Source organism: Octodon degus, unplaced genomic scaffold, assembly GCF_000260255.1.
Source record: "Octodon degus isolate 3935 unplaced genomic scaffold, OctDeg1.0 scaffold00077, whole genome shotgun sequence".
Taxonomy (NCBI): domain Eukaryota; kingdom Metazoa; phylum Chordata; class Mammalia; order Rodentia; family Octodontidae; genus Octodon; species Octodon degus.
In genome coordinates, this window is record NW_004524653.1 from 6324660 (window position 1) to 6348703 (window position 24044).

The 24044-nt window shown below is 52.2% G+C and overlaps 1 protein-coding gene across 1 annotated transcript in view; it reads left to right on the top strand.

Annotated features, from left to right (window-relative positions):
• The window catches only part of Atp9a (ATPase phospholipid transporting 9A (putative)), a 126354-nt gene that overhangs the window by 59634 nt on the left and 42676 nt on the right, over nt 1–24044 (top strand). The window contains exons 8-14 of the mRNA XM_023720691.1: nt 3175–3255; nt 4377–4452; nt 8700–8776; nt 10067–10227; nt 12898–13040; nt 14245–14357; nt 23513–23725. Of these exons, the coding sequence (XP_023576459.1) occupies nt 3175–3255; nt 4377–4452; nt 8700–8776; nt 10067–10227; nt 12898–13040; nt 14245–14357; nt 23513–23725 (864 nt within the window). The remainder of the gene's footprint in view (nt 1–3174; nt 3256–4376; nt 4453–8699; nt 8777–10066; nt 10228–12897; nt 13041–14244; nt 14358–23512; nt 23726–24044) is intronic.

Consider the following 24044-nt stretch of genomic DNA (forward strand, 5'->3'; position numbering starts at 1 on the left):
TTTTTGGCAGAACTAGGGATTGAACTCAGGCCCTTGTGCTTGCCAGGCAAGCACTTCTTCTACTGAGCCATCTCCCGGGTCCTTCCTGTTGGGGCAAAGAAGCCCTGAGGAAAATCAGCAGGGAGCCCGTCCCACTGCCATGTGTGCATGAGCGAGCGTGGGCGCAGCAAGTCAGGGAGAGCGGTGGTGACGCAGCTGACAAGGGTTATGGGCACGCGGCTTCCCTCTCTTGGAAGAGTCAGGGCATGACTAAGGGTCTGGAGCTTGCTGAACCACGGACGGCTGGAACTGTGAATCGGGGGTCCAGCGGTCCACGGGACACGAGAGAATCTTCCGCTTGGCTTTGAGCCCCTTGCCGGGGCAGGGAGCCGCCTCTCCCGCTTCCTGGGCCCTGCTGCATCTGATTTCTACGCTGCCTCCTTCCTTGCCTTTCCTTTTCTGCTGCCCAGCCCCGGCGCTCTCCCTGTTCTTTGTACTAGAAGGGACTCTGCTCCTCCTGACTGTACCCGACTTATGCACTTAATGTATTCTACAGTGGAGCGCATTTCTTGCCAAGGTGTTCCAGGAATTGCCAAGCCTTCTCTGTCTTCTGTCTTGACTCCTGCCTGAAGCCCTCCCTGTCCCCATGCTGGGTGAACCCAGGGCCTCATGCATCCTAGGCATGCACTCTGGGCTTGAGCGATGACACCCATCCTTTTTGAAAATTTTGAGACAGGATCTCAATGAGCTGCCCCAGCAGCCTCAGACTTGTGATCCTGCTGCCTCAGCCTCCTGAGTAGCTGGGGTTACCAGTGTGGGCCATTACCCCGGGCTGTACTAACTGTTTTTAGGGGTACGGTTGAATGGCATTAGGTACATTCACATGGTTGAGCACCCAGTGCTGCCAGCCATCTCCAGAACTCATCTGCCCGCCCGTCCTGAGCCCTTGGAAGTCACCTTCTGTCCTTTGCCTCTGACTGCTCTAGGTAGCTCCTGTACATACAGTCAGACTGTGTGTGTCTTGTGTGTGTCTGACTTCTCTCACTGTGTTACAGCATGCGTCAGACTTTCTCCTTTTGGTTGAGGCTTATTTTTTGGTTTTGGTGCTAAGGACCAAACCCAGGGCTTCCAGCTTGCTAGGCAAGCGTTCTACCGCTGAGTTGACACTCTAGCCCCAGGCTTTCTTCTTTCGAAGACCAAGTAATATTCCTTTAATTTGACCCTGATGCTCAAGGGCTTTGCTCCCACCTCATGGGTGTAGACAGACCTTCCTGGTCCTCATTTTGGGCCTGAAAGTGTATATTTGTAATCCCATGGATCAGTTATTGGAACCTTGCCAAGGTAATTTCAACCTACCATTTTCAGTGCCAGCCGAGGTGAGAATAAAGACACTAAAGTATGTTTGTAATTATGGGGAGCCCCGGGGTCCTACGTCCAGCTGTGGTGATGGCCATCCAGAACAGAGGCCTCGACCCAGGGCCAAACCCGGGTTTTATTCTGTCATGAAGGAGGAGTGGCTTGAGGGTGAGTGACTGAGAATGGCAGGAAGTAGGCGAGTGCTGTGAGCTGGGCTAGGGAGGAGGCCTGCGTTTACCTCTGCGATTAGCAGAGAAGGATATGCAGAAAAAGTGGTTTGCATTATGCTATTTGAGATAGTATCTAATGTTTTGGGGTCAGTGCTTCAGCTCTGATGTGTAATCCTTCAAGCCCCAGGAAGTCATAGCCTCTGTGTCGAGGCTCAAGCCCAGCCCACAGTGTGGAGCACTGGCCCTTCGACCTGTCTTGACCTGGCTCACGTTGAAGAGCAGCAGGTAGGGGTAACTGGGGCGACTCACATGTCATCTTCAGAGACTGCCACTGGCTCCTTGGCTGGACCAATATGCATCGCTTAAAGCCAGTGGAAGGGATAAGGAAAAGCCCCAGCCAGCTCTGTACACATCAGGACATGGAAATAGGGTCAGCCTCAGCCAGAATGGAGGCAACTGCTCCTCCTTCAAGGAGTCGCCCAGGTGGTCCTGCACACATGGGTGTGTGAGTGATTAACACAGGTGTATAGATAGCTCTTCAAGCCTTTGCTTTCAGTTCTTTTGGACATATTTCCAGAAGTAGAGTTGCTGGATTGTCGGTTGGTCGGTCGGTTGGTCTGCGTGTCTCTGTCTCTCTTGTTTCCTTTCTTGAGACAGGGTCTCACTGTATAGTCCAGGCTGGCCTTGATCTCACTTTATAGCCCAGGCTGGCCTCATATTCACGGCTATCCTCCTGCCTCTGCCTCCCAAGTGCTGGGATTGCAGGCGTGTGCCACTGTGCCCCACTTGTTTAATTTCTTGAGGCAGCACCACACTGCTGTTCATAACAGTGGCACCATTTTATGTTCCCATCAGTGGCGCTCGAGTTTCCAGTCTCCCTGCACACTCACCGACACTCTCTATTTCCTGCTTACTGTTTCATTCAGTAGAGGCCTCCAGTGGGAACGTGGTGCTCTTACTGTCTTTCTCAGCTCCTCCCGGGGCTGGGTACGCAGAAGGGGCCCCATAATCACATGTTAAATTAGTGAGGTTGTCATGCCGAGCAAGCAGAGGGGATGTGTCCATGTTGAGTGATGTCCCCTGAACCATCAAGCTTAGATGGTGACAGGTGAAGGCAGGTTAACAGGAGTCTGCACCAGAGACTCCCAGCAGTTCTCGGGGTATTGTTTGTATTATCTCCTCAACTAATATAAGGAGACTCTCCTTTTTTCTCACCTGCTCTTGCATTTTTTTTTTTTTAAGTTTTATTTATTTATTTGTGTATGTGTGTGTGTGTGTGTGTGTGGCCAGCTCAGTCCACCAGGGGGCGGGGCTGGCTGGCATGTGGTGCTGGGGGATTGAACCGCGGTCCCTGTGCTTTGCTAAGCTTGTTCTAAGTAGGTGCTTTAGACCACTGAGCCATCTCACCAGCCCCTCTTGCATTTTTTTAAACTTTTTTTTTTTTGGCTTTTTGGGACAGGGTTTTACTGTGCAGTTTAGGCCAGCCTTAAACTCACTATGTGGCCCAGGCTGGCCTTGAATTTGTAGCAATCCTCCTGCCTCAGCCTCCTCAGTGCTGGGATTACAGGCCTGTGCCACTATGCCTGGCCCTGCCCTCTGATGTTGAAAATGTGTTTGACAGACTCATAACCTGACTCTGTGTCTCTTACCTCCAACCCCTGTTGAACAGGACCTTCTCCAGATCCGCTCCTATGTGTATGCGGAGGAGCCAAACATTGACATTCACAACTTCGTGGGGACTTTCACGAGGGTAAGCCAGCCCACCAGCGCACAGGGTGTGTTTCGGCGACAGGCCAGGAGCCTGCACACAGGCAGTGGTTTTCTGCCTGATGGGCTGAGGTTTCCTTCCAGAGGCTCCGCCTTGCGAGAGACTGGTTGTTTCTCCTAAGGAGGACAGGCCTGCAGGCTCCCACCAGTCTTGGTACAGCGCAAATCGAGTGTGACCAGGGTGTGAGGACCACCTTTGACCCCTGTGCACGAGTTCTCTGTCCTCTCCACGCGCACCTGTCCTTCTTCTGTTTGTGTGAATCCTATCTGCCCTATCTTAATTTTTAAGTCACCCTCAGCCCTTTGGAACAGAAATTAAATTTGGATTTAAATTACTTTTAAGAATTGAGTCAGTAGATTTAGAAAACCCTGGCTTAGGTAGCTCGGGTCTCTTTCTGAAAGCCACAGGACTGGCTAGCAAAGAGCTGACTGATTTGCTGCCTCCCTTAATTCTCACCTTTTGAACATCTGTTTGTGATCCTCCTGCCTCAGCCTTCTGAGTAGCTAGGAACACAGACGTGTGCTACTGTGCCCAGCAGAACGTTTCTTTAGTGCTACTCAAATCACTTACAGATGTTTTCATGAGAGATGGAAACCCTAAGGGAGTTGTCGTGGATGCGCTTGACCCACCTGTCAAAGCTGTGCTGCCGGCTTCCTAGCTGGGGTCTCAGGTTTCAGAGCCTCCTGCCCTGTGCAGGGCAGGCTGGAAACAGCCTATGGGCTCTGCCAGGACCTTGGGGCCCCCGGAAAGGCCCCGGCATTTTCCTTAGGTTCTGTCTGCCAGCTCAGCCAGTCGTGCACCACAGATGTTTTTAAGAATGCCTGTGTCCGTACAGAACACGCGCAGGTTTTGTTTTTGTTGTTTTCCCCTAAGATGTGCGGAATCCATACCTGCGGGTGTGGCATGTGCTCTGCGGGAGGGGTCACCGGTCACCTAGAGATGGGGGAGGGCAGCAGGATGCTTGTGGGTTTCTAGTGGGAACTGTGCCACGGGGCAGAAGGGACATGAGTGTCTCTGGGTTGGGCACCCCGGAGGGACCTAGAACCGGTCTCCCTTGGCCCCTCAGGGTGACCCTGAAGATGCCTCTGTCTGGTCTTTTCCAGGAGGACAGCGACCCTCCCATCAGCGAGAGCCTGAGCGTGGAGAACACGCTGTGGGCCGGCACGGTGATCGCGTCAGGTGAGCCCTGGCACCCAGGAGTGTGTTAGCAATTTGAAAAGGACAGAAAACCCTTTTGTAATTAGAATAATCACCTGTCAGATGGGAAAATTAGCCCTCAGTCAGATGGAGTTTCCCACTTGTTCCAGCGCCTCCAGGGAACGAAGCTGACATCTAATTGCAGCTCGGACACTTCAGGCATCTAGAGGAGAGGCCGCCAGGGCTGGGGCTTTCTGCCGCGGTCACACTGGCAATGGCCCGTAATTGCCACTTCAGTTGACATTCTAATCTGTACCAGAAACGGAGTGGCCCGGCTGTTGTGGCCACAAGCTGCGTGGGTGGGGGCTGCTGTCCGGGGGGTGTAGGGTCGGGGCAGCACGAAGGGCCAGACTTCTGGATTCCAACCCGAGGATAAAGTGGAAGTGGGTGGCTTGGGCGTGAACGGCAGGGTGACCCTGGGCAACGGAAGGGTTCCAGCAGCAGCACGTTCGGCACTGCGCTGGATCCTTTATGCCCAGCGCACATTCCACCTCACCCGCCTCGAGCTCCCTGAGGGTAGTGGAGCCCTCTCTGCATATGAGGAAACTGAGGCCCAGGGAGGCCGAGTCCACTCTGACCTGGGGCGGTAGCAGGCAGAGGCAGAGCCCATTGTGCGACTCTCAGTCACGTTATTATATTATACTGTATTGTATAATTTGCATAATGGCATAATTACCTTGCCTTTTAACTGTACTGCTGGCAGCTTGCTTTCTTAGATATTGGAGGAATCTGGTCTTTTCCCCAGGGGAAGAGGGCTCTGCCTTTTCAATCCTAGTTCCTCTCCTGTTCTCTGCCTTTTCAATCCTAGTTCCTCTCCTGTTCTCTGCCTTTTCAATCCTAGTTCCTCTCCTGTTCTCTGCTTGGTTCTTCTTCGGGTCACTGTAGCACAGCAGATGCGGGGTCAGAATTCTGTGTGACCCGAGGGGAAGGGAGGAAGCACACAGAGCAGCACCCCGGTGTCCCCGGCTCAGGCCCAGGGCTGGGTGCCGTGGGCCGAGGTAGGTCCGTACTTTTGGAGCTGCTTTGCCGTCAGCCTTCCCTGCCTGTCCCTGCACCACAATCTGTCACAACCTGTCAGTTCCCGTGGTGCTGAGAGAAGGCCCAGCGTGGCCCAGCAGATTCTCTCGGACCTCTCTGGTCAGGCTCCGGCCTCCAGGACATGCGGTGCCACCCCAGGCCAGCATAGCCGTCTCCGCCTGCTCCCCGGCCTGCAAGCTGCCCAGGTCTCTCTGAACCGGTGCCTGTTTCTCAGCGGTTTGCCCCACTTTCACACCCTAACTAACAACACAATTACTCTTTGCACTTCTGTCATTGAAAAGTAAGAGGGGCTGGGGAGATGGCTCAGTGAAATAAGTGCTTGCCTGGCAGGTGTAGAGGCCTGAGTTCACTCCCTGGTTCCGCAAAAAAAAAAAAAAAAAAGTTTCAGTTCATGTTTGCATTTCCTAGGTGACATTTTGCACTTGCATTTGGTTTCTTCCTATACCTGTCACTGCTTGTTTCTGTCTTTTAATCATCAAAAACAAACTTTATATATAGGCACTCTCATTTTTTCCTGGACCTCTGAGATCCTCAGACCTTTCTGGCCAGGCTCTGGCCTCCAGGACATGTTTGGTGTTCTGTGATTTGCAAATATATTTGTACAACCTCTGCATGCAGGCCATTTCTTCAGTCCTTCTACTCTGCTCTGTCACTTTGTAAGAATGCTGTGTAGAAGAAAGTCCCTCAAACTGCCGTCTGTCACAGGTTACGCTTACTTTTCTTATGTTGCTCGTCTTCTGGTCTAGGCTGTGACAGACATTGTTTGATTTTGCTGGGTGAAAGTGCTCTGTGGCCAGGGCCTGGCCTTGTAAGGCCAGCGAGCCAACGCTCCACCATGCAGCTGCACCCATCTGAAATGTGGATTCCAGACTGTGACCCATCCCACAGGCTTCCTTCTAGTCCGTGTTCTTGATCATCTTACCTCTGTGCCAAAGGCAGCACCCATGGGAGGCCTCTCAGTTCTGAGTGACTTTGCTCCTGTGCTTTCCTTAGAATCCTGCTCCTACCTCTTGGTCAGTCGACCACTACCCTCTACAAGTTAGAAAAGGAAGAACCCAGTGTCGCCAGATTTTCTCTTCTCTGTGGGAAACTGGTGATCTCAGTTTTTTTTCTTTCTTTTCTTTTTTTTTTTTTTTTGGTGGAACCAGGGGTTGAACTCAGACCCTTGCGCTTGCCAGGAAAGCACTTATTCCACTGAGCCATCTCCCTGGTCCCAATCTCAGTTTTCTATGTGAAAGCTCCCCAATGTAAAACTCATCTTGGAAGCAGGCTTGTGTTGGGTGGTGGCTGCGCAGAGGGTGAGGCCAGGGCTTGGCTCTCCTGGTAGCACAACTTTGGTCCCGCCTTGGGCAGGAAAGGCCATTTTCAGCAGCATTTCACAACCCCAGGCTTAGCTGGGTGGGTGGAAAACTTGCCTTTGTGGCTCCTTGTTATCAGAGCCCTCAGCCTGGGCCTGGACTGGAGGAAGCTGGGCTGCATCTGCCTAGGAGCGAGTGTAGGGGCCGTGTGTGGTCAGCTCTGGCTCCGCCCAGCTCTGCTCCCAGTGTCTTGCCATCTGCTGTGCTCTGAGCTGAGGGTGGGGCGCGTGAGGTCACAAGAGCCTGCCATCTGCTAGGGAGCGAGCTGCCGAGCCTCTCCTGGCCTCCATCTGCTGAGCCTCCTGCAGGGAAGCTGTGGGCAGCAGGACGTCCCAGGCCTGGACAACGCTGCCCTGGCTTGGGGGGGGGGGGTCCTGCTGCAGATAGCTCCCGGTCTCCCTCCATGGAGCTTCGCAGAGCGAGCCCCAGGACAAGGCTGGCTGCTTGCCTCTTGCAGCAGATCCTAAAGTGTTGCATCCCCTGGTGGCTCAGGTGCCGTCACCTCCACTGCTCCAGCCACCCGGCTCCTGCCGTGTCTGCCCTGTCCCCCTCTCTGCTGCTCTCAGTCACCCACATGGTTGTGTTTCTTGCCTTCCTTTTTTTGTGGCCCATCTTCCCACTGTACAGAGCATTTTTAAATTTAATTAATTGATTTATATATTTGGTACAGGAGCTCACTATGCACTTGGACTCCTTTTTAATTCTACTGAGCCATCTCCCCAGCCCCGCACTTGGACTCCTAGTGATCCTCCTCTCTCAGCCTCCCCAGTGCTGGGATTACAAGCATGTGCCACCACACCCAGTCTTGGTGGCCTGCTCAGTGTGCCTGGGGGCGGGGCCGGCAAGACGGTGTGACATGTGGTGCCCGGGGATCCAACCCAGGTCCTTGGCGCTTGCCAGGCAGGCGCTTAGTCCTCTGAGCTATGTACAGAGCATTTTCTTGGCACACATAGAAAAGGGGAGACAGGTAAATTTTTGCCAAATGTTACCGCATTTCCCCCCCGAAATAGATTTACCAGCTTCTTTCCTCAGCCAGCAGTGGTGCATTGAACAGGAGGCTGCTGTCAGTGTTCTGGGTTCTGGCAGGCCTGGCGGGGATGGGAGGGCTTAATTTTGCATCTCTTTGGTTATCAGTAGGTCAGGCATCTTCTCTAATGCTCACTGCCCAGCTGTGTTTCTTCACAAATTGTCTCATTTTTAGGAGGATTGATTCCTTTTTCTGTACCTGGAGGAAGTGGGGTGAGAAGGTCTTGGAAAGAGATTCCTGTCTGCACAGATGTTGCCCAAATGACAGAGCAAAATGCAGGGCTGGGGAGCAGGCAGGCTCAGCGGGAAGCGTGTGAGGGAAAGGGGGTGTGTTTGAGAGTTTCCATGTCACACCTGAAGGCAGCAGAGATCTGCACCTTCCTGGATGCCCCTAAGACTGGTGGCAAGAAGGACAAATCCTCTGCCCCAGCTTGGAGGCTGTGGGGCCCCACCAGCACCTCGCGTAGCACTGTGTGAAAATCGCAGAGCTGTGCGTCTTCCGTGGCCCATGACCCCTGCGGCCACGGCCAGCTCCATGTGGCTGCTGGACCCTGGAAGTGGCCAGTGAGAGCAGGGAGCCGTGCTTTCTCTCATTGTAATTGGATTTCACTTTCAGCAGTTGTATATGGTTATGGCCGTGCTGCTGGTTGGTGCACTGTGGGTCACTGGTTGGTCCCAGGGTCCCCTGTGTGTCAGCTGCATCATGTACCCTTGCGTGGGATTCAGAAAGTATCTGCTCAGGTTGTTGCTGCCCCGCCTGCGTGCAAGCCGACCTGTCTGCATTAAGTTCTTTGGTTTCTCCTGCAGGTACTGTTGTGGGTGTTGTTCTTTACACCGGCAGAGAGCTCCGCAGCGTCATGAACACGTCCAACCCCCGAAGCAAGGTGCGTAAGAGGTGGTGGGTCGTGCTGAACCGCTCCCATTGATGTCTGGTGCAAGTGGGTGAGGGTTTGGATTCAACAGCAGGAAGACCTGGCAGTGATGTGTCCTTCATTTGCCCATGTTTCCTTTTCATGCACATATGTATGTGTGTATTACCCGCATATACACACACACATGCGCACATACATGTTCGTGCGTGTGAGCACATGAAACTTTAGAGGCGTGTGAGGGAAAGCCCACTGCTGCGCACTGGTTTGCCAGGTGAGCACGCTGCCACCGTGCTGTGGCCATGCGAGTGCAGGTGCCTGCCTGGCCGCTGCTGTGTGTCATGGGTTGGATGCATGCTGCCAGGCCACGTGGTGGGGGTGCAGGTGCCTGACCTGAAGCCTGCAGAAACACCCGCTGTGGCAGGGCACAGTTGGATCTGCATTCTGCCTGACACCCCGATGTGACCCTCCCAGCTGCATCCCATCTTTAGTAGTTTTCTTCAGTGGAGACGGGGTCCCACCATGTTGGCTCAGCTAGTTGCAGCCAGTGACCCCACAAGTGGTCCTCCTCCCTCTGCCTCCCACTTTCTTTTTCTTCTTTTTGGTGGTACCAGGGATCAAACTCAGGGCCTTGCGCTTGCCAGGCAAGCACTTATTCCACCGAGCTATCTCCCCAGCCCCCCTCTGCCTCCAACTTTCAAGTGAGAAAGAACATGTAGACTGACTTCCTTGTAGCGTGACAGCCCAATGCTGGGTTTCTCAAAACTTGTGTCACATTCACTCCACTGTTAAAACCCTTGTCACAACTGGGACATCCCTTACCTGTGGCTTTAGTCTCAGGCTGGGCCAATTTCTAAGAAATTACAGATTTGGCTTGCTGGTTATTACATTTGGTGGTGATACACATGGGGAGAAATGAGCAATCATGAAAATAATAATGTTCCCTGAGGCTGTATCTAACATCGGTGCTGTGTGGGGCGCGACACTAAGCGGAGAACCAGTCATTTTATGGGGCTGCTGTGTAGGGTGGCAGGGGTTCCGCTGCGCCCAGCACTGCCCTATTCAGCAGTCGCTTGCCTGTGTGTTTCCAAGTTGAAATCTTAGTTATAAACAATTTGAAGTCACAGTTCTTTGAGGTCCTTGGCTATCTGTTATGGTCCCCAGCTATGAGGGCTGTGTTGTCAGAGCAGGGCCCGAGGACAGGTGGATGCTACAGGGCCTGCCTCTGGGTAAGGGCTGGCTTCCAAGGAGGACGGCTGTGGGTGGCACCAGGCTCCTGCCAGCCCTCCATGCTTGGCTCTGCAGATTGGCCTGTTCGACCTGGAAGTGAACTGCCTCACCAAGATCCTGTTCGGCGCTCTGGTGGTGGTGTCGCTGGTCATGGTCGCCCTGCAGCACTTCGCTGGCCGCTGGTACCTGCAGATCATCCGCTTCCTGCTCTTGTTTTCCAACATCATTCCCATCAGGTAGGCAGGGGCCTTGTGTGTGTGGGGCCTCGATGTTTCTCCTCTTTCTGCACCCCTGGGCCAGAGTTTTGGGGTTGAGAGGAGCCACGTCCAGTCGAGGAGAGTAGTGTGAGCTACAGCTGCGGCTGCTGCCTGTGATGGCAGCTTGTCCCCTGAGCCAGCCTCCCCTTAAGTCTGTCCCCTTCATGCAGAGCCTGTCCTCGCCTTGCCCATCTGTGTTGCCATTGGCCTTCCGGGTTCGCCTAGCCAGCCAGCTCCCAGGGCTGGTCATGGCTATGACTTGTGCTCCGTGGAGAAGCGTTGTGAGACTGAGCCTGCGCTCCTGGGCGAGTGCCGTGACTGATGAGCAGCGACTGCCGTGGGTTCCACGAGGAGCCTGGTAGCACACACCGGTTGCTTGCCTATCTGATCTAGAGGCTGAGAAAGTGGTTTATAAAAATGATGCAAGTAGCCTGGCCTGGTGGTGGGACTTGCCTGTCATCCCAGCGCTTGGGAGGAAGAGGCAGGAGGATCGCTGCAAGTTGAGGCCAGCCTGGGCTACACAGTGACTTCAAGGCCAGCCTGAATTCCATAGTGAGATCCTGTCTGTAAAAAAAAAAAAAGTACAAATAGTAGATTATCATGGTAGAAAAAAACACCTACATTAGCAAAAGGAGTAAGTACTTTCAGTCTAACTACCAAGTGATAATCACTTACCTTTTGGCATGTCTTTTTTCTAGTCTAGGCTGCTTTCCGTTTTAGTAAAAGGGGATTCTTCTGTGATTAAAACCTGCGTTCTTTTTTTTAAAGTGGTGTGTTATAAATAACTGTCCACGTCAAGTATGCTTGTGCTCCATTATTTTTTTGTCATAGCACTGGGGACTGGACACGGCGCCTTTGCCCGGAGGCATGCCCTGGCCTATGTGTGTGCTTCGAGACGAGGTCTCCCAGAGTGGCCCTGCCGGCCTTGCACCTTCAGTGCTCTGGCTTCAGGCTCACAGAGTCCTGGGACACAGACTGCGCCACCACGCTCAGCCATCCTGTTAATTTTAGAACGGCTTTATTAAATATTCTAGTTGAGCAACTGATTTATTTGCACGTTGCTACATACTTATTTCTACTTTTGTTCCATAATATTTATTTATTTATTTATTTATTGGCAGAACTGGGGATTGAACTCACGCCCTTGTGCTTGCCAGGCTTATTCTACTGAGCCATCTCCACGGCCCCCTTGTTCCATAGTAAATGATCTGTAAAAGTTTTTTTTTTTTTTTTTTTTTTTTTTTTAAGTATTTGGTACAGGATCTCCCTGTGTAGTTTAGACTTGTAGTGATCCTCCTGTTTGCAGCCTTCTCAGTGCTGGGATTATAGGTGTGCGCCACCATGCCCAGACTGTGTGGCCAGCTCAGTGCACCCAGGGGGCAGGGCCTGTGTGACATGTGGTGCTGTGGATCAAATCCGAGTCCCTGTGCTTGCCTAAACAGATGCTTAGTCTGCTGAGCTCTCTTGGTGGTCCGTGTAAAAGTATTCATTGAACCAAATATCCTTTTCTGAAACTGTTAGTACTTAGAGTGTCTCTTGCTCTTGATGTCTTACGTTTTGTCTTGCTGAAATGCCCATCTGTGTCATCCAGGTTAGAGTTTGTCTTCTTACGAGGATAGAGATTATAGTTCTGGGTTCAGCCATGTGATCGCTGCAGGGGGACTGTGTGCTAGCTGACTGCCTCTCGACGGTGGCCTCAGAGTACACAGGCTGCTTTGCTGCCAGCAAACTGAGACTCCAGTGAGAGGTTAAGTGAATTGTAGGCTTCAAAGTTGTATTTATAATGTGGTTGAACATTAATGAATTGGATCTTCATATAGCTGAGAGCGAGTCAGTGAAAAGACAAGCAATTTGGTTAGTTTATGGCATCATGAATTGGAGGATTTTGTTTTGCAATAAAGTAGTACTTAGAATATGTTATATATTATACATATAATATACTATATATATATAAAATACATATATACATACAGTGAAGTATTATCTAGCCTCAAAGGTGGAAGGAAATTCTGACCTATTCTCAGATATTGATGCACTTTGAGAATATTTTGTTCATTATGTAAAAGAGTAAAAGAGTCACACATGGGACGAGTAATATTTGCCTGCACTTGCACGGGTCTGAGAACAGTCATTCATAGAAATAGCAGCAAGTTGGTGCTGCCCGCGGCTGGGGGACTCGCTGCACAACAATGGGCGAAGGTTCTACCACCCATCTGCCCTTCACACGGTCAGTATTATCTTTAAGAACATACCACAATCTAAAAGATGAAAATAGTAGCAAAATATATTAACTCAGGAGACCAGTAATTAAACATAAAAGCTGTAGATCAGTGGTAGAGTGCTTGGCTAGCTTGCGTGAGACCAGCCTCGATCTCCAGTATTGTGGAAAGGGGAGAAAAAATAAAAAGGCAAGATTGACACGGCTACTCCTGCTGTATTTCAAGTGGCCTTGGTTTGAAGAGAAAGGCTTCATGAAGGCCGGGCAGTGTTGGCGCCTTCCCTGCGGTGGGGCTTATCCTCTCAGTCTGCGCTGCTGCTGTAGGCATCGTGTCCACGTGGAACAGCGCAAACATGTTCAGCATCTGTGCTGTTTATGGAAGACACATGTACGTAGGTCCTGCTGACCTGTGTGTTCTGTTTTCTACCTAGTTTGCGTGTGAACCTGGACATGGGCAAGATCGTGTACAGCTGGGTGATTCGAAGGGATTCAAAAATCCCTGGGACAGTGGTTCGGTCCAGCACGATTCCCGAACAGCTGGGCAGGATTTCTTACTTACTCACAGACAAGACAGGTGAGTGTTTCTCCGGCTCCGTGCAGGATTCCGGGCAGCAGGAAGCAGGGCTGCGGGACCAGGATGTCTGGTTTTCCCTCTGGAGAGACGAGGGAGGATCGTTGCTGTTTGCCCAGCTCTGGGTGGAGAGTGACTGTGTGGAGCTGTGCTGCGTGGGTGATGAGGCTGCTGGCAAATGCTGCCCTGGGATGAGCCCGGGCAAGGCACAGTGCCGGTGTTACTGAGCAGCTCCTCTGTTACGCCCCTTGCCTCGTGAGTGAGATCGTGTTTGACAGTGGCCAGAGCAGGCACTAATCCCAGGCAGTCTGACCACGAGTTCTCATGCCACGGCCACACCATAATACAGCTGCCAGTTTAACATCTGTCCAGCTGTGAGGTTGTTGTAAGGGGAAGAACAAAGATTGGGGCAGGAGGCCTGGGTACAGCTTCCTCTCCTCCATGCAGTAGCCAAGAACAGGAGGGAAGCCATCACCAAGGTCCCCTGGACACCCCATCAGCACAGTGGAGGCCTCAGGACAGGGGTCCAGGGAAGTTTGGACATATCAGGGTCCTGGGGTGGGATCTGCAGGGCTCTAACGTGGGGTGATGTGAGTGTCCTCATCTTCCATTTATGGGTCTTTCTGTTCAAGGCTCAGGTTTTTCCTAGATGGAACCTGGCCTAGCATGTGTCAGGTGTCACCCCAACCCTTGACCAGTGGAACGAGTCAGGTGCCCTGAGGGACAGACGGTCTACATGGGCTTCCCCAGGGAATGGGCATGGTCTTGTCCTGTGGTAACTTGGGGCTCTTCTTTTTCTTGGTCCTAGGGATAGAAACCAGGACGTAGGACATGGTAGGCAAGCACTCTGTCACTGAGTAGCACCCTTAGAGGGTAGTAGTCTCCCTCTGTGTTGAGTCTGACAGTCTGCCCTTGAACTTACTATGTAGCTTGAACTGGCCTTGAACTCACAGCGATTCTACTGCTTTGGCCTCTCAAGTGCTGGTTATAGACATGCATGCTCCACCTCTCCTGCCTCTAAATGCCATTTTAAAAAGCAGAAAGGGACTCTGAGCCAACAGAGAACCTCTTTCGTCTGCTCCAGCAGAGGCAGGGTGTGGCCAGGAGGTGCCAAGGAGCAGATCCTCGGAGGCTGGTGCTGTCACCTTTTGTCACTAGGAGTGCGTGCTGAGGGTGCAGGCGGGCACTCATTGGTGCTGTGTTTCAGGAACTCTGACCCAGAACGAGATGGTTTTCAAACGGCTGCACCTGGGCACAGTAGCCTACGGCCTCGACTCCATGGATGAAGTACAGAGCCACATATTTAGTGTCTACACCCAGGTGAGGCCTTCTGTTTTGTTTTGTTTGTATGTATGTATTTAGTTATGGTACCAGGAATCCAACTCAGGACCTTGCGCTTGCTGTGCAGGCACGGTGCCACTGAGCTATATCCCCGGCCAAGCCTTCTGTATTGATAGCTAACACATGTCCTGTACAATTTTCACGGCTCTAGTGTGGTGTAATTCATAGTGCTCTTCCATCTATCCCTTCAAGTGTGCAGTGCGTGATTTTCAGCATATACAGCCGCAGGCAGCCATCGCTACTAGCGGCTCACGTCCATCACTGCCCACACATGCTTGTATCCTTCAGCGGTCCCTTCCCATTTCCCCTGGGAGTGCCCCCTCTGAGGCCTGTAGTGACCGCCAGTCCCTGACATGTGGACTAAAGCCACAGTAGAGGATCCCCTCTCTGTCACCTCCAGGACAGGTGTCTTTGACAGTGCTGATGGGGGTGGGAGAAGCCAAACAGTGGTTTGCCTAGTAACGAGCACCAGAAGAAGCCTCAGGACCCTCCGTTGGTTGCCCTTCAAGGTTAGCAGTGTGTGTTTTTCCCTTTTGCTGGCCTCAAGCCAGCGGGTCAGGGACGATCTCCTTGGGAAAGGCTGTGGTTCTACTGTATACCTTTGCGTTCCCAACTGCTTTTACCCTCGCTGCCCTGTGAAAGAGATGAATTGATCAGAAAATACTTGGCAACTTCTCTGCTCCTGCTTTTTCTTTTCTACAAAAAATTTGAAGCCTCAGTTATTTCTCAGAGAAAGATGTTCTTGGTTAAGTGTCCTAATGTTCATGAAAAGTTAGACCAGCCGGGTCCACATTGCTGCTCATCAGAATTGCTTTGGGGTGTCAGAGCGGAGCGTGGAGGAAAACAAAGACGTTATTGACCGTAGAGGTTCTGATTCATTGAGTCTAGGGCAGGACCCTGGAGTTCTGTGTTGTAAGTGTTAAGACAAGACAGCAAGACAAACCCCAAACAGTCCCTTGGTCTCTTGGTCATTCTGAGGCATCTTCCAAGTAAAGGTGGGCTCTGATAGGACACTGCTGTGGCTCCCGATTGGAGATAACAATTTAACTTGGTCAAAATAGACAATGATTACATAGCCGGAAGTCTTGTTAAATGTGGGAAGAAACACTCCTTTCTGTGGAAGGGAAAAGGCAGACTGCCTGGCTCCCTCACGGCACAGTTCTGCTCCACACTGAACATTCTGGAATGTTCTGGAACAAGCACACCTGGGATTCCATACCACCTCCTGACAGCAGCTGAGCAGGCTGCCTGTGCAGGTGGACTTTATGTAGAGAACAGTTAATTTGCTTCACCTCCTGTCATCACCTACAGCCAGCGATAATGGTCCTGTAATTCTGCCAGGCTCCTAGGGTGGATGTGATGGATGGGTGGGCTCCAGGTGGATCCACGGGCCTTTCCTCAGTGATGTTCTTTTCTTTAGGACTATTGAAAAGCCACGGTCTGCCTGCCCTGGACAGGCCGGTCAGGCCACACGGTCCCCGTTTCCTTCCCTCTCTCCAGCCATCTTCCTCACGATGGCAGTGTGGCCCCTGGGCTCCGTCCTGGGCCCTGACGTCTCAGCCTGGGGTCCTCTCCCCTCACTTCAGTCAGCTTCCACACAATGGCTTTGTGTCTGTCTCCAGCCCCACACTGAGGCTTTGGATTACTGTCCATACCTGCGTGCTTGGCACCACTGCTGTGGCCCTGAGGATGGGGTCCCCGGATTCCTGATGTGCCTCCTCATTCCCAATACTCGATTCTCTCCCTGAGGGTTTGTGGATGCCACCCGAGGTCTCTGGGGCCTTTCCTGTGCTCCTCCCCATTGCCTCCAGCTCCCACCCCACCCCTTCTGCAGTGACCAGATGGCCTGTCCCCCCGTGTGTCGTTGGGTACCCTTCCTTGCTTGGTGGAGCTGACCCCACCCTGGGCTTGACGAGCAGTGCTGGTTACCCTGTCTTGTTCCTGCTCGCCCCTGTGGGCTCTGTGATGTGGCTCGTGTCCCCTCCCAGCTCCAAGCTCAGGGCAGGGAGCTGGCACCTTCCTGTGTCTTAGGATAGCCCCTCCCTCCCAGCTGCTCCACCTGCGGGGGTGTTTGCATTGCCGGCTTATCAGCCCTGGCTGCGGGTCTGTTTCCCTCCCGACCCCAGGCCGGCCGGCCGGCCGATGATTACACTGGACAGCTTCATAGAGGCGATGTGTGCCTAGCGGAGATGCACAGTGGCCTGTTCCGGTGGGACTTTTAAGAGCTGTGCTATTTACAGGAGCCCTTCTGCCTCGGTATTTGTCTATTATTTCAGTGTTTATAGTGTGTTCTCAGTTTCACACAGATAACCCTCTGTAAAATGTTTAAAGTCAGAAAATGACTTTTCTTATCATGAACTCTGTCTCTCTCCTCCCTAACGGAAGCTCGTAAATGGATCTGCCGCTCAGTCTTGGAGCTCAGGTAGCTCAGGGTTGTGAGCTGAGGCCTGCGTGAGGTGGGGGTACACACAGGTTGGGGTGGCTCTGGTGCAGCCCACACAGCGTGGCTGTGTGCGTCGTCTGACGCGACCCTCTGCAAGTCCTGGCTCCGGATTTCCCTTCCGTGTTTCCTCTCCATGGAGCCAGTTAATCTGTGACTGTTTGTGTCTGGCCTTTTGCTTTGAGCAGACTTTCTTCAGGGCTCTTGTGGTTTGCAGCATGCATGAGTACCTTCTTCATGGCTGAAGAGTAGGTATGATGATTGGAGGTTTAAATTTAAAACTATAATATTTAGGGCCAGGGAGAGAGCTCAGCAGACTAAGCATCTGCTTTGGTGAGTGCAGAGACTAGGGTTTGATTCCTAGTCCCGTGTGCCGCACTGGCTCCATCCCTGGGGCATGCTGAGCTGGCGACCGAGTCCAAGCATGGGGACACACACCTGTAATCCCAGTGCTGGGGAGGCTGAAAGCAGGAGGATCACTGCGAGTCTGAGTTGCATAGTGAGACCCTGTGCCAGAAACATAAACGAAAAAACAAACAAACAAAAAAACCATAGCAGTCAGCATAACCCTGAACATATGTTATTTTGACATGTTAGCTTGATTATGTGAGAGTTTATCATTTTAGGATTTCATTTTTTATTTTATAATGATTATATAACTATGAGGGTGCCAAAATAATTTTCCCCAATGTGTCGTCATCAGAGTATTTCAAGATAACTGGCCTGAATGATGTAGACTTTGTAGTGTATTTTTCCCTTTCTCCAACAGCAAGCAGAAATCTCTGGCTCTTGTCAGTGTGGGCATCTGAGGAGAAAGTGAAGCCCTGAAGGGACCTGGGGTGCCCTGCCCTTGAGCTGCCCACCCCTGAGCTGACACCCCTGAGCTGCTCCCCCCAGGTGCCTGCCCCTGAGCTGCCCACCCAGTTCCTCTTCATGACTTCAGCCTTTTCCAAACATAATTGAGGTAAATCCACACGTATCGACAGGTGAGCTGTCCTTTGCCATTTAGTATTTCTTCTCTGATGTTAGCACGTGTTGTTAGAGTGGGAGTTGGCTGGGCCTTGCTCTGACGCGCATCTGTGTCCGGGGCCTGTGCGCTTGCCCACCTGGTTGGCCGTGGCCTCTTCCAGCGCCGTCTGCTCCTTCCACACCCACAGGAAATGCGCTGAAGGTCGGTTTCTGTTTCTCAGAGAAGGATTTCTTTATCTGTTTTTCTTGGGGACACAGAGCATTCTTTTTTTTTTTTTTTTTCTTTTTTTTCTTTTTTTTTCTTTTATATTTTCATCACTAAACACATTTGTCATTTCTTTGTGGTACATCTTTACTACCAAAAAAAAAAAAAAAAAAAAGGATAAACATAAGGACAGAACATTGGTATTACCTGTGTTCCGACGGCTCCCCACTTGCCAGGCCAGGCCCTCGGTGTCCAGGCAGCCACACCCTGGGTCCCACGTCTGCCTGTCTGGACAGGTGTGCACTTTATTTCTCCTTTTCTCCAAGAAGATAGCATATCCTTGTAATTCTTCTGAATTAGAATTGAATACCAGTATTGTGTGTAAAGTGAATGTGTAAGAGTGTGTGTGTGTTCTCAATGATTCTCATTTTTAATGTTGTTAGGGCTGGGGAGATAGCTCAGCAGCACAGGGCCAAACCAGTAATCAAGTTACATCATACTTTAATGCAGTCTTTTAAAAACTCCTATGTTAAAGAATAAAAAATGAAGGAGGAGCAGCATATTTTAAGTCTGGGGAATCCCACTCTGCATTGGTGCCCTGGGGCCTCACCTGCCTTGGATTGGAGGTGCCGGCAGGTTTCTGCAGCCCGCTCAATGCGGACGTCCTGGAGCTTTCTGTGCCTGAGGGGGTGGTTCATCCTGGGCGGTGTAGGCTGCTTACCCGCTTCCTAGCCCTTGCACCCCCCTCCTTCTTGAAGTCCTTATGCCCCCAAATATCCCGACTGTACCAGCAAAGGCCCCGTTGCCCCCCAGAGAGCCCTGGCTGTGCGTGGGTGAACCAGTGCATGCGACTGCCCTGCTGCCTGGCGGCTGCTGTTAAATCCTAAGCACAGTGGCTTGGCCACCTAATCTGGTGGCTCAGTGGACTCACCTGAAGCACCAGCTCTGAGCCTGTCACTGGTTGGTGGTGGCCCTTTGAAGTTAATGAGTCACCAGCTTTGAGCTTTGCAGGGCCGGGGGCGGCTGCCATCGCTTGAGCTCCTTGACTTTAATCCAGCGCTGTACTGATTGCAGCCCTTACGTGGCCATTAATATCGTGAATGTCCACACGGGGTGGCGTTTTAACGGCCCTGAGGAAGCAAATCGATTCATGGTGACTCAACGTTTCATTTTGGTATTAATCTTTCCTGAAATACAGCCTGGAGTTCTTGTCGGGAAATGGCCCTGCCATGGGTCATTCCTGGGACAGGGAAGCTTATTTTCCCTTGCGTGTCACTGTCCCGTTTGTCGGCAGCGTTGGTCTGCAATGGAGCCTGCAGCCTCGGGTGCTGCAGACAGACCGCCTGCGGGAGCCGCAGGTGGGGCGCTGGTGTGCAGGGGGCTCCGCCTCGCTCCCTGGCCCACTTGCTTCTGGTCCTGGTGCTGCTTCCGACCTTGTGCAGCGCTCTTGGGCTCCCGCCCTCCCTGGAGAGCCAGTCCGTTTTCCGCAGGGTGCCGAGAGCCGTAACCTGCCTCTGCAGATACCACATCTGTTTTTGTTTTCGCTTGGTATTTTTTAAGTAAGAAGAAATGTGTGTAGGTTAAAGGGCTTGTGGAGGAGGTTAGAGATAAACACTGTACAATGTGAAACTCTTCCATATGGGGCGTGGGGGCAGTGGGAGGGTCGTGTCCATGGCTCAGCTGCTTCCCAGCATGCCTCTGGGCAGCAGCAGAGCCTGTGGATACTTGCAGATTGCACTGGGCATGAAGGGGTTTTTGCCACAGAGCTCCTTTCAGGTGGTGCCCACTCATAGTCCCAGTGCTGTAGGCTAAGGCAGGAGGACCACATTTTGAGCCCAGCCTGGGGCTGTGGCTTGATGCAAAGGCACTGAGTTTAACCCCCAGTACTACAAAGGAAGCAAGGAAAAAACAAAGAGCACTCACATGGGCAACTATTCCCTCCCTCTCTGAAATATCTTGGTAGGAAATCGGGCTACACATTCTTTTAAAGGAGATATACATGAACTTGGCAACATTCAACCTGTTGCTGTGGATACTGGTGGAGGCTCTTGGCACCCTTGCCAGATGGTTCCCTAATTTACATGTGAAGTTGTTGCAAAAATCTGACTGCCCGAGCTTCTAGGCATTGGCTTGCTCTAGAGCTGCAGGACCTGGAGGACAAAACCTCAAGGCTGTGCTGTTCCCCATGGGGCGTATCAGTGGATGCCCTTGACGCCTGTACTCACAAAGTCGGATTGGTCTAGAAAACCCAGAAGTTTGCCAAGGATGTTGCCAGCGAAGCTTTGCCTACCAGCCGCATTGTGCCTGAGACTTGTAGCAGGAGCAATTACTCGGTCAGAGGTCTTGCTGTTGCCCCCGTCTTAAATAATGATTTGGTTCAGGTGCTGAGGAATGTGGGCAAAAATGAAGACACGTGTCGGTGGCTTCATACCACACGTTTATGCAGAACATAAATTACTGGACAATAAAAAAGCTCTTGATTTAGTGTCTCCAGTAGAGGAAGCGTTTCTGTAAATCTTCGGTCCTCTTTATAATTTTAAACTTAAATTATTTATAATTAAAAGCACTTGGCAAATAATGATTCATTTAAACCGGAGTTCTGATTCATTACTCTAATTATTGTTACCATGCAGTGCCCTTTGACCTGGAAGTGAAACTCGTGTGCTCTTGACACCAGGGGTTAACAGTGCAGGAAGCCGGAGCACTGTGTGTCCCCACGGTGACCAGAATAATTTAGTAATTGTCTAATTACCGAGGAGTCTAATGCCACTACTAAAAATAGTATTAAAAAATTAAATGAAAGTCATTTTCTTGTTTCTTGCAACCCATCTGGTGTCTATTTGGGGCAGCCATGTGTCGGGTATGAAATGATACTCTTCTGGGGCAACCCCATTGCTCCTCTTCTGTGGGATAAATGCGTTTTAAATGGACAGGAGACTCCAGAAGCTCCGTGAAAGTTTTGAGCTCCCAGCATTTGAACTGTTGTAGGGGTTCTTTTGTCCGAAACTGATTTAAAGTCTGGAACTGAGATTGGTCACTTTAGTGGGACCGGAAGAAGAAATTCCTGTCCATTGAGAACTCCTTGCTACCTCAGGAGTACTGAGTTATTAATTTGTTCATTCTTTCGCCAAGTGCCTGCTCCATGCCAGGCCTGGCCCGCATGCTGGGGATGCTGACGGGTAACTTGCACGGACAGGTGCTGTGTTTCCACAGCCTGATAGTGAATCATCCGGGGACCACACCAGTGTCAGGCGCCGAGGACAGGAGCCCCCAGGGTGCTGCACACACAGAATTTCACTGGGGAGGGCAGGCAGGCAGCGTGGGCTGGAGGTCCTGGGAAGGCCTCCTAGAGGAGCTAAGTTGGGACTGAAACTGCAAGGTGAGGCTGAGCAAGCCTGCCCTGTTGGAGGTGTGGGGAATGAGGCTCGAGGCTGAGGGTGCCGCAAGTGCAAAGGCCCTGGGGCAGGAAGAGCTTAGCAGCGTTCAGCGGGCTTGGAGGCCAGCATGATTAGAACAGGCTGAATGAGGAGGATGGCATTGTAGGCGTGGAGCTGGAGGGCTGTGTGCCCAGCAGGGGGCCTCTGGAATGCGAGCCACAGACTCAGTGTTGAGAACTACCGGGCAAGTAGGGTTAACAGGCAGTGTTTTTTCTTGCTCTGTCTTTTTGGTGCTGGGGATTCAGCCTGGGACATGCACCGGCAGAGCATGTGCTGTGCCGTTGTGCAGCCTGCTGCCCCACACACCCCTCGTTTTGTGCTCTGTCCCAAAGCAGTGCAGCCCTTCCTTCCAAGCAGGCCGAGGCTGTGCTGCTGCGTGACGACAATCAGAGGCGGCTACTGTGGTCATCCCCTCCCCGTCACATTCGCCTGGTGTTAGCCTTCCCAGGACTCGGGGCTCTGTGGAGCCCACGCCTCCCATGTTCAGAAAGCTGACTCGGAGAGCAGACAGTGTGCAGCCCATCCGAGAGTGCGACTCAGGTTCTGTAGCCTGTGGTGCTCCTGTAAGCACTTTGCGGGAGCCATTACCTTAAGGCATGGTCCCCTCCTGGCCCTTCCGAGGTGCAGCTGCATGCTAAGAGGTTGGAGAGGGCTAGGGGAGGCCCGTGTAAGCATGGGGTGCCGACGAGCGGGGACCAGGACCCGAGGTGTGTGGAAGGGGGAAGTCCAGCACAGCTAAGAGCTCTTGAAGGTCTGCGCTAGCTGGAGTGCTGGCTACCATCTTGCCTTGAGTTCCTACCACCAAGGTTTCTCCAGTTGCTGCCGCTGAGCCTCTAGTGGTCAGCTCTGTGTTGCTGGCCCCAGAGTACCTGATGTGCAGTTTAAAGGAGGATGAGTGTTCATGGCTTCTGGCCGCAGACCTTGCAGTCCATGGTAGGCTGGCTCCCCTGCAGTGAGGTGGAAGTACCTGTCGGTAGGCAGGCTGTGGGGAAGGCCAGCTGCTCTTCTCTTGACAGGATGCAGTGAGCCAGGGAGAGCCAGAGTGGAAGGCCCAGGGACAGGACGTGCCCTTTAGAGCCACGCACCCCTGGACTCGTGTAGTCCACTGAGCCCCACTTCCCAAGAGCCGTTGTGCTGTGAACTCCCTAGTGGATGAATGCAGTTGAGCATGAGGTTGGGGACCTCATGATCCATTCAGCTCCCCTGGCCCTATCTGCCACACCTTCAACACAGTGGGGCCTTTTTGGGGTGTACTGTGGACCTCAACTGAGATAGCCTCACTAGACCCACCCTGGGCTGCTGTATTGATGGATGTTTCTCTAAGGAGTACCAGTTGAAGGCATTGCTTCCTATTATTATCAACATTTAAAACAATGGTTACCGGGCTGGGGAGATAGCTCAGCAGCCTAAGCACCTGCCTGGCAAGTGCAAGGACCTGGGTTCAATCCCTGGTATTGCCTGCCATGCTAGCCACTGAAACCAGGTGTGGTGGCACATGTCTGTAATCCCATTGTTGGGGAGGCTGAGACAGGAGGATCATTGTGAGTCAGAGCTGCATAGTGAGACCTTGTACCAAATACATAAATAAATAAAAGATTAAAACAAAACAGTGATGACAGACTGAGGGCGATTTTGGTCCCAGGGGAGCTTTGGTGGTTCCTGAAGAGCATCCGGTCAGTCTCTTGTCCAAAGTGGGGAATTCTGCTGACCATTCTACACAGGGCAGGATGCCCTGCAGCCACGAATGATCCACGCAGGATGGCCACAGTGCCAGGCAGAGAGGCCAGCACTAAGTACCATGACCCCGTAGCGTAGCAGGGTCTGCCCCGTGACACCGCTGTCCTCACCACAAGACTGCCCTTGCTCACCTCATCCAGGAAACTGCGTGTTTTTACTCTTCATTTTCCCCACCATCCATGGAGGATGGGAACCCTAAAAGTTACCTGTCACGTCTGGTCCTGCTGCGTCACTGTGGACAACCCAGGAGTCGTGGGGGGCGGTAGAGAGGCAAGCGGGAGCTCTGCGGGGCTGTTGTTTTCCGCTTTCCTGGCCCTTCCCATCTCTCATTTGCTTCTCTTTGTAGCAGACGCAGGAGCCACCAGCTCAGAAGGGCCCTACGGTTACTACCAAGGTCCGCCGCACCATGAGCGGCCGCGTGCACGAAGCTGTGAAGGCCATCGCGCTCTGCCACAACGTGACACCTGTGTACGAGTCCAACGGCGTGGCCGACCAGGCGGAGGCTGAGAAGCAGTACGAGGACTCCTGCCGCGTGTACCAGGCGTCCAGCCCCGACGAGGTAATCCTGGGGCCGTGTCTCTTCCAGTTTTCCATCTTCCTCCCATGCAAACTTTGGCTCTGATTGTAGAATCTGTACTTACTGTAGAAAATCAGTGGGGTGCACTGTGGACCTCAGCTGAGATAGCCTCACTAGGCTGTCTTTCTTCTTGCTCTTTGCACAGTGCTGCCGTGCAAGCCAGGGCCTTGGGCGTGCTAGGCAAGCGCTTTACCATTGAGCTTCTGGTCCAGGACTAAGGTTTTAACCCTGGAGTTTGTTTTTAGGGCCTGAAGCCACAAGAATATTTCAATACAGAGCCATCTAGTATCTTTACATAAGA